The following is a 13,475-nucleotide window of genomic DNA, read 5'->3' on the forward strand; positions in this document are numbered from 1 at the left end:
GTAAGTGAAGATAAGTCATCTTCAGAATAGAAGCTTAAAGATCAAGAAGCTGAGTGGAACGAAAACTCAGTATCAAAAGTAGAAAAGTCTTCCGAGAACTACGTCTTGCAGAACGAAGCTGACCATGGAAGCTGAGTAAAAGAGAACTCAGTATATGCATTAGCAAACAATCACAAACAACGGCTACCAAGATCAAGCTGAGTGATCTTCAGGACAACATGAATGATCCGTTTGCTAAAAGACAAGCTCCGACAACTGTCTGCACCAATAATAGAAACCTTGGAATGACGCAAAAGCCAATTTCGAGATGCATGGGTCAACTGTTCTTGTGCTAAAAGACAAACTGGCACAAGAAGACGAAATCTGCAAGAAGAAGACAAATCTGACGACTGGAAATTCAGACGACAGGATTGGCCTGCAAAACTGAAGCTGACCAGAACTTGTCTCAAAAAGGAGCCGTTTGGATCAACGGACAAATCCAAAGTTCAAATCATTTCTGCTTCAAGACCTCAACTATAAAAGGACATGATCATTCTTAGATCAGAAGCCGATTACAACAAGAACAAAAAGAGTATACATACAAAGCACACAAAAGCCAAAAGAGATCTTACACCAAATTTCTATTCTTGTGTAAAAGCTAGATTGATTTTCTGTAATCATCTAAAGTGTTCTTCATTCGAAAAGAACAATTTGTATCAATTGTAAAATTGAGAGTATTGTGCTGAGTACTCGGTGTTGAGTGCTTAGTGGTAGAGAAATCTAGGTGTTTGGTTATAGCACTTAGTAGGAGTTGAGTAGACGAATAGAGGAAGGTACTCTTGCATATTCAACTGCCTTGTAAATGGTTTGTGCTCTACCTTTAAAGAGCTCAGTATTGGATTTAAAAAGCCCGGAAGGACTCTGGGGACTGGACGCGGGCAGAGAGGCTGAACCAGGATAAGTCGTACTGAGTAATCTTTAACTCTCTCAATATATATATATATATATATATCTGTATGTGTTGCTTGTCGTATTTACTCAGCATATAAATTGTTTAAACTAACACTGAGTAAGTAAGAGTGCTGAGTTGGAAGCTGACCACAATAGTGTCAATTCCCAACTCATACGTAAAATAGTTTTAGTCAACATCTGACTAAAGCTGTCTTACACTATAATCGGCCGTGCTGACCAAAGCTGAGTTAACTAACTTAAGAAAATATATTAAGTCAGCTTAATTAAAATCGAAAAAGTTTCATTAGTTCCTAACCCCCCCTTGGAACTAATCACATGGGACCAACATTATGCTTATTCACTTGTGTCAAAACACGTTGCCATCCGACTTGCTCTTCAACATTAGGTTCTTCTTCTTCTTGTGCTTACTCTTGTGCTTGTGCATCAACATGCTCCTCCTCCTCCTCCTCCTCCTCTTCATCTTCATCATCACCCTCTTCGGTACCGAAACCTTGGGAACTCGAAGCTCCACCACCCGAACTAGCAATGAGACGCTTAATACGCTCTTCATAAGGTATAAATACATGGGGACCTTGTTTAAGCACTAAATTGGCTCTTTAAAGAGCCGCAATGTCCAAAAGAGGCAATCCAACATGATTAGGTAGGTTTTGATAATCCGCTAATTCACCCCGAGCACCCAAAACTATCCCGGTAATTAAATTACCCATAGAAACTTGCCTATTACGGGAAATGGCGGTTCAGTATAAATTATTGAATATTTTCGTGCCTGAAGTTAGCGTGTCGCGACCTGGGGCTGAGAGATATGCTTGAACAAAAGTGTATTTTCGTGCCTGAAGTTAGCGTGTTGCGATCGAGATTTTGGGAATCTCGGTCACGACACGGGTGTTTGTTCCCGTTCTCGACTACTTCCCGTCTCCTTGTATCGGTCTTCTGAATTTCCAGGTGCTTTTAGCTCGTAACTGTGATTTTCTCTCTTTTTTGCTCCATTTTAGCTCCTATTTGGATTTAACCAAATAATTAAGTATCTTGCATCAAAGAAACATATATAGACGTAAAAGTACTCTAAATAAATATAATTAGCACGATTTTAATATAAAACTGATGTAATTATTAATGATATTTTAGGTATATTTTGGGCTTATCAAATAGTCAGCGAGTATACAGAGTACCTTCCTCTATATCCTATACTCAACACTATCTACCTCTGAGTGCTAAAACCGAGCAACTCAGAGTCTCCTAACAATTTTAGAATTGATAAAGGTTTTTGTTCTAATACAAAGAACACTTTGAATGATCTAAAAACTAATCTTTTACACAAGAATAAGAATTGGTGTAAGATTGCTTTGCTTTGCTTTTGCACGGAACTTCAAGGAAGAATTTGGTTAGCATTTCGACTTGTTGAAGAACTGCATCGATTGAAGCAAATGAAAGGCCTATTTATAGTGACACTTTGAGCCTTCGGTCATTTCGAACTTCAAAATAACCGTTGGAGGAAAACGGCTCTACTGTCCCTTTCACCCTCAGTGCTCAGTGTCTTCGGCCAATAAGAACATAGTCTTTTCTATGTTGATTAGTGCTTCAGTAGCTTTTGGTCTGTACGCGTCAGATTGTCTCTCCATTTAAGGCAAAGATTCCTGGACAGCGGGATGATAACTCTTCTGATGTAACTGAAACTTTCCTTATTTAGGTAGCCTTTATCTCCAACTTTTCTAAGTCAACTTCTGCTTTGTCTGTTGAACTCAGTAGCTTCGTTGTGAAGGAGATAGCCAGTCTTCTGGATCCTTCTTCTTGCTGGGCTGAGTTGATTCACAAGCTTTGATCCGTTTTGACTTTGCTTGGGCCTTAACCTTGCTTAATGGGCTTTGGGCTTTAACTTAATGTCTTTTACACTTGTAAATAAAATACTCCAAACAACACTCAACAAACACATTAGTAACAAATAAATCAAAGCATTTAAACTTAATGTGTTAGAATTTTTATCTTAGGGATTTACTTCTAATTTGAATAATTTTGTCAAATCAAAATCAGTGTGGAAATGCGTTTCAACACCGTTGAGCCCCATAAGAATGTCGCTGAACTTGACCCCTTTGCTCACGGAGGTCGAGCCTAACAAGGAGGCGGCTAGCACCTCCGTGCAACTATTCAGTATAATCCAGAGTTTCTAGATAACTTTGGTTGTACAAAATGCAGCATAAATAAAAATAATTGAGCAACATCAGGCCTTGCAAGAGGAAAACGACAAAATATGGGAGTTCCTTAATAGCCAGGGAGCTTTATAGAGGCAACCACTGGCCTCGATGCCCCCCGCTTCAGTCAAGACTATCACAATGCACACTACAAGAAGTCAAAGACTTGTTAGAGTCCAAGATACAAAGATTCCTAGACAAGCGAGCCATGGGCAAAGTAAATATTTGAGGCCCTTAAGGCTAACAAAAATGGTATTCACAATTTCTGGGAAAATTTTGGTGTTAAAACGGTCTTAAATGGATAGATATGTGAAGGGAAATAGGCAAACGTTTGGCAGCGAAAATATAAAAATTTTAACCTATTTCCTTTAACCAAGATCCGTTAATCGTTATTTCATATAAAGAGGGATAGAAGGAAATACCTTTTGATGAACTATCTACTGTTGCAAGCGAAGTGCCCTCAACTCTTACTCCGAGTTCACGAGCACAAAACAAAACACAATTCAAACGAAGTTAGAACCCAACCATATAATAGCAATCAAAGTAGATTGCCTCTAATTAATCAACACAATATCAAGGAGTAAAAGGAAAGAGATTAAATCAATTGATTCAGAAGCAAGTGGTGAAAGTCGATCCACTACGGTAGGGGGTCGAAAATTCTCTCTCTCCGGGATTGCAAGGGTGGCCGAAATTTACCACTAAGGGGGGTTTATATAGCCTCTTCCATCTAAACCCTGGTCAGATAGAATTAGGTTACTGAATAAGAATTTAATTCGGAATAAAACTCTTATTGTTATTATCTATAATTATATCTAAATATAAAGATAATAATAACTTATTAATAGGATACTAATTATAAGCAATTTAGTCTGAATAAACCTCCTAACTTATTTATCCTATGATTAATTTAATCCACAATCATAATCTAATTATAATTGTTTAAATTAAATTAATTCCTTTATGTGACATAGCACATAAAATCGCTCCCTTTGTTACTGGGCCTTAGTGGACTCAGTTGGGCTTCCGTCAATTAATTAAAATCTGTTTCTCTTTTGGGTTCCAAGTCTTATGTGTGACCCATTAGGTTCTTATTGCTTCTAGCCATATACAACTATTAAATTAATTTCTCAAAATTATATTCAATCTTTGTATAACAGAATGAGTACGCGAACTGTGATTGGCAGATCCGAAACATTCCCCCAGAGCTATAAGAAGACAGGTTGATTCCGTCGTTGACCTTTCCGTATTAGTTACAATATAATTCGATAATGTTAAGTGATATATGTCAAGTCATATATAGTGAGACGTTCGTTTTGAACAGAATCTTATGACTATGGATAATGTCAAGTCATATATAGCGATACGTTCGTTTTACTTGTACATGTCGAGTTAACTCCAATTAGATAGGTTAAGTGAAATCTGCATTTCAAGTCTTAAGCTATCACCTTGCAAGGATTTAGAGTTAAGTCTTCCACAAGCGATCCTTGGACGTATCTCCCATTTATCAAGAGTGACAAATGCTCAATCCAATGTTAACTATCCTGCAATTACTTCCTGTGATACCCAATGTCTGCCGTACACACCCCAGAGTCATCCCTGTTATGGATCGTGTTACAACAGGATCAAAGCATCACATTCCATAATCCAGAATCACTAATTAACATTCATTTGAGTCTTAGGATTACTTATACCTATCAATACCAATGAGATGAACATGTGACAAGGATAAATCTACCCATCCTGTTATCTCAAGTCGGGTCCCCAATCCTAATGAACCCCTTTCATTGGATCCATGTAACTGTCCAGATATCTGCATATCTGAAGCTTGTGAGATCAGCTCTCTTTCTCGACAGAAAACATTGTTGCATGCAAGTCTCAACAGTGTTATGTCAATCCCTATTCAAAACATATCACTTGACTTGAGGTGGTTTTAAGTTTATTAGTTTATTATAATGTTTCGTCTCACTTCATGCTTGTATGAACACTTTATAATCACTTTAAATAAACTTAGAGATTTTCTTTTATTAGACTTATTTAGTTCTTTAAAAGAGGTTGCCTTTATACAGTTATGAAACCATATCTTATTAAAACAAATGACATAAAGAAAAATTCATTTACATTAGGTTTATATCATAGAACAATTGTCTATAGGACATTAAACCCCAACAATATGTATATCCGAATCGTGTGCCGCTTTCTGTAGAGCCACACATTGATGATAAACCTCTAAGGTTATTCTCAAGATCAGTGTATCTGATTATTCCTTTAGCTAGTGACGATGATGATGTGAGTACCCCTTTTGTTGGCCCCTTTAGTTGTGTGAGAATTAGTTCCAGTAATGGAACTATTACAGATTATTTTTTTTTGGCAAGTGTAAAATGTTTCTCACAGCACAACAACACAGCTCAGAGTGCAAATATTAAAGTTCAGACGCAACTTTAGTTGATTACCAACTAAGACTGCTTCTGTCCTTGGTTCAGAAGATAATGCTTAGGAGTCTTCCGAACTTTGCACGTTTAAGATATAACTATGATTAGTTAATGGATCCGAATTAACAGCAAACAATTATAAGGAGTAAGAGTTAGAAAATGATACTCAGCAGATTTATCCTGGTTCAGCCTTCTGCCTACATCCAGTTCTCGGAATTTGTCTTCCGAGCTTTAATCCACTACTGAGCTCTTTGTGGTAGAGCACAAATCCTTACAATAGTTGTTGAGCAATCACAGAGTACCTTCCTCTATAATCCTACACTCTGAACTATCTAACTCTGTTTGCTAAATACCGAACAAACAGAGCTTCTGAACTATTTTAAAGAATTGATAATTTTATTCTAATCTAAGAACACTTTGAATGACCTTAAAGAAAACATTGCACAGAAAGATATGAAGGTGTGTGTAAACAGTTCTTGCTTTGCTTTGCTTGGAACTTCAAGGAATAGTCACTCAGAGTTTTTGTGCGTTGAAGATCAAATTCCAATGTTGCAAATGAGAGGCCTTTTTATAGTTAACTCTTGAGACTAGGTTGAATTTGAAATTCAAAATAACCGTTGAGAGGGAAAACGTTCGACTGTCGTTTTTAATACTCAAAGGCCAGTGCCAACAACCAATGATCTTCTATCCTTTACCGTTGTCTTTGTCTGTTGCGCTGTTCTCCAGAGTTGGTCGGAGGCAGACTTCTTGGTCTAGCCAAATCAGGCAAAGTTCTCAGGTTGACCGAGAGACAAGCCGTCTGTGGTTCTGTAACTTTCCTTATCTGGTATGGGCAATGTCAGTTGTGCAGAAGTCAACTCTGTCTTGTCCAGCATTATTGATCTTGTCCAACGTGGCTTGATTCTTGTCTTTCGGAAATAATCTTATCTTTGAGATAGCTGGAGGGCTTTTGGATCCTTCTAAATGTTGGGCTCAAACTTTGTTTCACAAGCCTTTGTGAAGTGGGCTTGGATTTGAGTCTTAAGACCCATTCTCAATATCTTTGAACTAATGCTTATATTATCAAACACTTAACAAACACATTAGTATAAATAAATCAACATTTTATTTAATGTGTTATTAATTATGGACATATTAATTTAATTTAATATTTTTGTCATATTCAAAATCAATGTGGAAATTGTGTTTTAACACCTTTCTCACGGAGAAAAGAACGATTGAAATCGAATAGATGCAAAGGGTTTATAATGCGTCAAACCCGATTTCAAAGGTGTTGAAACATTTATATGTATCCGAGCCAATATCCATTATTTCATGCATTCTCGTTTATGGAGTAACCCATTTGTTTCTTATATCCCCACTATGAAACTTGTACCTCATTTTCCATTCGAATTTTGTAGTAATTTACTTTTTATATTTATTTACGCTTGAAGCATATATCGTAACCATCCCCACTAATAAAGAACTAAAATGAATAATAGAACTAGAGTTACATTTTAAAAGACAAGATGCCAAACCTAATAAGTTGTATACACAAATCTGGAATCTTTGTTTTAAAAGTGAACTTCAGTTGGCAATTTTTCGGTCAACTGAGTGACGACTTTCATAAAAAGGTTTAAATTAACTAAATAGGAAGGAGTCCATGTTTTGAGCATCTTATTAAAAGTAAGATTTTCCAAAACAACACGCCAAAATGAGTATAATACTCTTATTTATATATCCATATTTTTATCCACCATTGAAAATCGCTCTTTTCGCTCACACCAAACTTTCGTTATGCAAAAAAGAACAGTACAAACATAGATGACACATGCGCAAGGCATAAGTTCAAAAGAAAACAAAACAAATAAATTTCGAGATTAAGCATAACACACTAATAAATCATCATCTGATACAATTTTTCCAGTCACGACACTTATATGTGTTATGACCGGTTTGCTGATGATACAAGCAAGCCTCCCCATTTGGGTCATATGATGTCGTAGATCAGGTGAAGTGGTTCCAATTAGCCCATTAAAATAATACTCATGAAAAAAATACTCCTCAAATGCAAAGGATCATGGTAACGCGGCCCGTTCCCATCCTCATTATAGAGCTACATATATCGCAAATGTCTCTTTCCAAGAACCGCATAGGTTGTAGAAATATTCTAGAGGCGGGTCACCTCCATATCCGAATAGTTCGCCACAAGAAACCTTATTACTACGACAACTACTTACATGCCTCAAAGGAATAAGGCTTCTCCTAGGACTCTCTTTGACCATGGCATTGGCTCCCGCCAATTTTGGCACCGCTTGACTCCCGTCCAACAAACAATTTTCAATTCCCCAACTTAAAACCCAATAAAGGCTTAATCTTATTTTTTATCCTATAAATCCATTTCCAGCTCCAACTTGAATCAAATGGACACAAAATATCCAAAAACTTAGCATTCTCAGTTTAATCTACCCAACCCAAATCGCCCATAAAAACTCTTTATTCACAAGCAAAATCCAGACATGCTAAGAAATAGTTGCTTTATTCCAAATACCTAGATTTTTAATACTTAAACCTATTCTCTTTTTGAAAAATAAATATTAATGGAGATGTGGGATCTTTGCAGTTGTTTTGTTGTATCTTACTCCTTCTGTGTTAGGAATAATCACCGGGAACACTCTAACATCAAAGTAGATAAGTAGATGAAAGAGAACATAATTAAAGAGAGGGAGTCGAGAATTAGAGCAGAAAAGTTGTATCTCTATTCTTTGTGTCGTGTGTCCTTATATAGAGATTGTGATGTGAGCCAGACCTTCTCTTTAGCAAATGTTTTGGCTGTTGGACCTTAGTCTCTGTCCAATTGGATCTAGCCCACATACCTTATCGAATATTATTTCGAACTAATCTTTCGTTTCCTGTTCCAAAGGAAATTGCAACACTTAGGGAGAGTTTTAGGTGTTTGGTTAGTGACCTTCTGTTTTCCTTTTACATCTGAAAAGTAACATTGGGTGTTTGATTAGTGATCTCATGTTTGCCTTTTATACCCGAAAAGTAGTATTTTATAAAAGTGGAGAATCTCTACTTTTTGGAAAAACAATTTTTTCCAACATCAAACAGTAGGTAAAACAAACGGACCTTTAGTGTCTATATTTCTATATTGCCAAGAGCAGTATATATATATATACGGTAATTTTCACATGGTCAATGACTGATCAAGTGAATTTGGTCAATCACCATTAGATCTAGGCTTATTAAAATCATATGGTGGAGATTAAAATCATCGTAAGGTTTAGATTTATAACTCCTAGATCTAATGCTTGGTCAGTCACTGACCAGGTAAAAACCACCGTGTGTATATATATATATATATGTTATTAGAAAAAAAAAAGAAAAATTTACAAAAACTCACACGACTTTTTATCCTTTTTGCAACATGATTTCTCATTAACCAAAGATTTTTAATAAAATAAGAAAATAAATAAAGTAAAGTCCATTGAAAAAGATGACGTGGCGTAAAGTCGCGAGTCCTGACAAAGTTTATGAATGTTGACCAACTGAGTTGGAGCAACCATTCCTTCAGTTTGCTTACAAATTTACTTTGCGCTGAATCTTTCTTATTCTCATTCTCTCTCTTCTCTGCTTCTTTCTTTCAATCTTCTCCCTCTTCATGTTTTCTCCGCTTTTCAGGTTGTAATCCTATGCATCCCTCTACCCACCTAAAATCACTACCGCCGCCGCCCTCCGATCAACCACCACAAACATTCCTCGACCTAATAACAAGTGTTCTCTCCCTCCTTCTCATTTCCTCTCTCACCGTCCGATCCTTCATCGGACGGTGGCAAGTCATCCGCACCAAACTCACCTCTCTTCAGTCTTCACTTTCTTTACTCTCTGATTCACCTCATTGGTCTCAAAACCCTCTCCTTCACACTCTCCTCCCTTCGGTCCTCTCTACTCTTCAACGTCTTCATTCTCTCTCTCAGCAATGCGGCCTCTCCTCTTTTCCTGCTGGTAAGCTTCTTTTTCAGAGCGACCTCGATATGGCTTCCTCTGCTCTTTCCAATCACCTCCATGACTTCGATTTGCTTCTAAAATCTGGAGTCCTCTATCAATCCAATGCTATCGTTCTCTCCCACCCTGGCCCCAGTTCAGGTAAAGATGAATTAGCCTTTTTTGTGCGGGATCTTTTCACCAGATTGCAAATCGGCGGTGTCGAGTTTAAAAAGAAAGCGTTAGATTCTCTTATTCAGATTCTGAACGACGACGAGAAATCTGCTAGTTTAGTTTCTAAAGAGGCGAATGTTGGTTATTTGATCAATTTGCTTGATTCGAACCATCAGCGTTTAATTCAAGAGCAAGCAGTGATGGCCGTTTCCATATTGGCTTCAGCAAGCGATGAAGCGAGAAAGATTGTATTCGAAGAAGGAGGATTGGGGCCTTTGTTGAGAATCCTGGACACAGGATCTATGCCTTTGAAAGAGAAAGCAGCAATTGCCGTTGAGGCAATCACTGCTGATCCAGAAAACGGGTGGGCGATTTCCGCATACGGAGGAGTTGCAGTGTTGATTGAAGCTTGTCGATCCGGATCGGAAGCGACACGGACACATGCGGTTGGTGCTATTAGGAATGTTGCGGCGGTGGAGGATATCAAGATGGCTTTAGCAGAGGAAGGCGCTGTACCAGTTCTAGTTCATTTACTTGTTTCAAGTACCACTACCAGCTCTGCTCATGAAAAGGCAGCACACTGTGTGGCAATACTGGCTTCCTCCGGTGAGTATTTTCGTACACTGATAATTCAAGAAAGGGGAGTACAGAGATTAATGGATTTGATACAAAGTTTGCCTAATTCAAATACAATAGAACACGTTTTACGTGCAATTAGTTCTCTATCCGTCTTAGATTCCGTAGCTCGGATTCTGTCATCATCAACCTTATTCCTCATCCGCCTGGCCGATTTTATAAAGCAAGGCAGCTTAATCCTGCAACAAATTTCAGTATCATTGGTCGCCAGTCTAACAATAAGCGACGGCAACAAACGAGCAATTTCCGGCTGCCTAGGTCCTTTGGTGAAGCTAATGGAGTTGCCCAAGCCAGCAGGTCTACAAGAGGCCGCCACAGTTGCTTTGGTTTCATTGTTGACAGTCCGATCAAATAGAAAAGAATTGGTGAGAGATGAGAAAAGCGTGATGAAATTAGTACAAATGTTGGAGCCAAAGCATGAGCTGGTGGTAAAGAAATTTCCGGTGATGGTAGTGGCGGCTTTAGTGAGTGGAGGAAGTGGAGAATGCAGGAAGAGGCTTTTGGCTGCAGGAGCTTACCAGCATTTGCAAAACCTAGCGGAGATGGATGTCGCCGGAGCTAAGAAGGCGTTGCAGAGACTTGCCGGTAATAAGCTGAAAAAAATATTCTCCAGGACTTGGAGGGAATAACCAGAAAAGGCAACTAACCCCGCCAACAAAAGGTACAGTGATTTCACGGCTTTCTTGAAAGGATGAGAATACAAATATGATTATACTACTAGTTAGTTTGTAACCACCAATAATAAGTTGCCAAGTGGCTTAAATGGAGGGATTTGGGCTTAAGTATCGGCTTTTAAATTGGTAGGACCCAGGGAAAGGGAGGGGATACCGATACGAGGTAGTTCCCCAGCTAGGTCACATGCCCACAGTAAATGTGAATTGCAAAAGCACCACCAAACAACTCTCCACCAGCATTTAGGTTAGCAAGTAAATATTACATCAAACTTAAACACATTTAGTTTCTGGAAATGTAATTTTAGAATATCTAGCTCATGATTAAGAAATTTATCATATATGTCTCTCCCATTTTATGTTAATTAACTTGATTAGATTAACAAAAACTAAGAGAATTACATGTTGATGATTTTCTCTGAAGACTATAGTTGATAGAGCTGGAGATATGCCTAACATGCTTATTACTTAAGGACTAAATTGTTGAATTTTATAAGCATATAAGCTATAACTAAGTCCAAATTAAAATACACGAGCTTATTAAAATTAGACAAGTCAAAGTATGACTTTTGCCCGTTCATCAATAAATAGATGTAGTGTGAACTGTGAAGTAAAAATTTAGGCAAAAGAAAGCTAAATTTTCTTAGTAAGCCTCTGTACTTTGATTTTGTTTTATTTAGTTGATGTATTTGTAATTTTTGGATACTCTATAGCCTTAGCTAATAAATTTGTCAAATATCTCCCATTTATGGACTATCATTCTTGTTAAATCTAATCTTATTAGTTTTTGTGGAGTCAATTAAAAATGAAAAAAATATTGTTTGACAGATTTGTCAGTTAAAGACTAAATTATTTAAAAGTTACAAGTACAAAACTTATTTTAAGGACAAATCAAAGTTGAGGGGTTAAAAAATTAGCTTTTTTCTTTTTTTTTTTTGGCCTTAAATTTTAGTAAGTGATTCATCCACCCACCGTCTGCTCTGACTTTTCATACTTTTGATTCTTGTTGTATGAAGTCGTGACTTGGTGAATGGGCTGTATACTGTAGACCGTGACTGGTCAACACATTATCTATAATCACTGCTGTTTTCTTTGGTCTTTAACTTATTATTTTTATAATGCAGGAGTCTGTTTGGATTTTCTAACTGTCCAAGGATGAGGAAACTACCTTTTGTGTACAAGCAACAAACAAAACCAACATACACCTAGTATACTCCTCAACTTTGTTACTTTTTATTTTATAATATTCATAAATTTAATTCTAAAATACATGTTATATAATCTAATATATATCTTATAGCAAAAGCATGGATGCGATTTTTAGGGAGTGTCCTGAAATAGCTTTTGTTTCTCATATTTCAATCCTATTAATTGATTCACTGGCAAGGGAGATTTTGATCATTGTCAAGTTTTATTTGATAATGTAAATGCCAAAGAGGTGTTTTTTTTTTTTTCCTAATCTGTAATTTGTATGTTGATTTCCTATGGAGTTTGTAATGGATTTTGTTTTGGCGTGCATGTTTAGAGTGACCAACAATGGTGCTAAAAATGGAGTCTTAATTATGGTAAACATTGATTGATATGGACCTAGTTGTAGTTGGTATGAATAAAGGTTACAATAATAATTTATACCCATAGCCAGTCAGTAGTGAGCAAGAAGCTATTAACAGCTAGAATCTGGTGTTTTGCTTTTTGTTTTCTCCTTCCAAGTAGGTACTAACTAATAATGGGGGATTTACACTTCTACTCATGAAGTATGCAGTGTCTGAGTTGGCATTTTCATCAGATTTGGTGATGTGTGGATGGGTCCTGCTCCTAACAGATATACTTGATAATAATTATGCTCTTTTAAACACTTGAAACAAACAAAACAATGATCAAAAGAAGCTAGGGTGAGGCTTGAGTGGTCCATTAGATGTAAAGTACGGTAATTAAAAATTACTAGATAGCAAGAATTAGATTCTGTTTGGTTCAACTATGTTTGGTAATTGGTAAAAGTTAAAATGATTTGTTCTGAAATATCTATCAACAGCCAAACACTTTGATGGAGGGAAGGAAGAGGTAACAAATGGGTAGTAGCTAGCTAACAATGTCATGTGGATGGTTAAAATATGAAGTGGTGGCATTTATTGTTCACATGGTGGTGTTTGTTGTTTTGCTCATTAATGATTCATTGTGTTTTTATTTTACTAACATTTTCTGCATCAGATCAGATGCTTATTAAAGGAAAAGCATGTGACTTTTTCTCTGTCCTATTTCCCATGTATTCCTTCCCTTCCCTTCCCTTCCCTTTAAAGCTAAGATTACCTCTGTAAAGCTTCCATTTTTTCTACTTTTCTTCTGCTTCTTCCCTTCATCCTTCCTCTCTTAATTGCACCGCTGCTATTCCAACTGCCATTTCAACCATCCCATTTAACTTTTACCCTAAACCATATATACATATATAACAAAAACACAACCTC

At 37.0% G+C, this 13,475-nt stretch overlaps 1 protein-coding gene across 2 annotated transcripts; it reads left to right on the top strand.

Moving 5' to 3' along the window:
* Window positions 1–9,129: 9,129 nt before the first annotated feature.
* LOC136228780 (uncharacterized) lies at window positions 9,130–12,531 on the top strand. 2 transcript variants are annotated; one of them, XR_010688841.1, is made up of 3 exons: window positions 9,130–11,003; window positions 11,147–11,260; window positions 12,138–12,531. XR_010688841.1 is itself a non-coding variant. In XM_066017258.1 (2 exons), the coding sequence occupies exon 1, from the start codon at window positions 9,241–9,243 to the stop codon at window positions 10,969–10,971; it is 1,731 nt and encodes a 576-aa protein (XP_065873330.1). In that variant the 5' UTR covers window positions 9,131–9,240; the 3' UTR covers window positions 10,972–11,003; window positions 12,138–12,531. The 2 variants fall into 2 exon arrangements, 1 of the variants encoding a protein (XP_065873330.1); XM_066017258.1 differs by lacking the exon at window positions 11,147–11,260 and having other exon boundaries at window positions 9,131–11,003.
* Window positions 12,532–13,475: the final 944 nt, after the last annotated feature.

The sequence above is a fragment of the Euphorbia lathyris genome, chromosome 5, assembly GCF_963576675.1.
Source record: "Euphorbia lathyris chromosome 5, ddEupLath1.1, whole genome shotgun sequence".
NCBI lineage: Eukaryota > Viridiplantae > Streptophyta > Magnoliopsida > Malpighiales > Euphorbiaceae > Euphorbia > Euphorbia lathyris.

Coding starts and splice junctions, on each gene's coding strand:
- LOC136228780 (XM_066017258.1), top strand. CDS start 9,241: ATGCATCCCTCTACCCACCTAAAATCACTACCGCCGCCGCCCTCCGAT.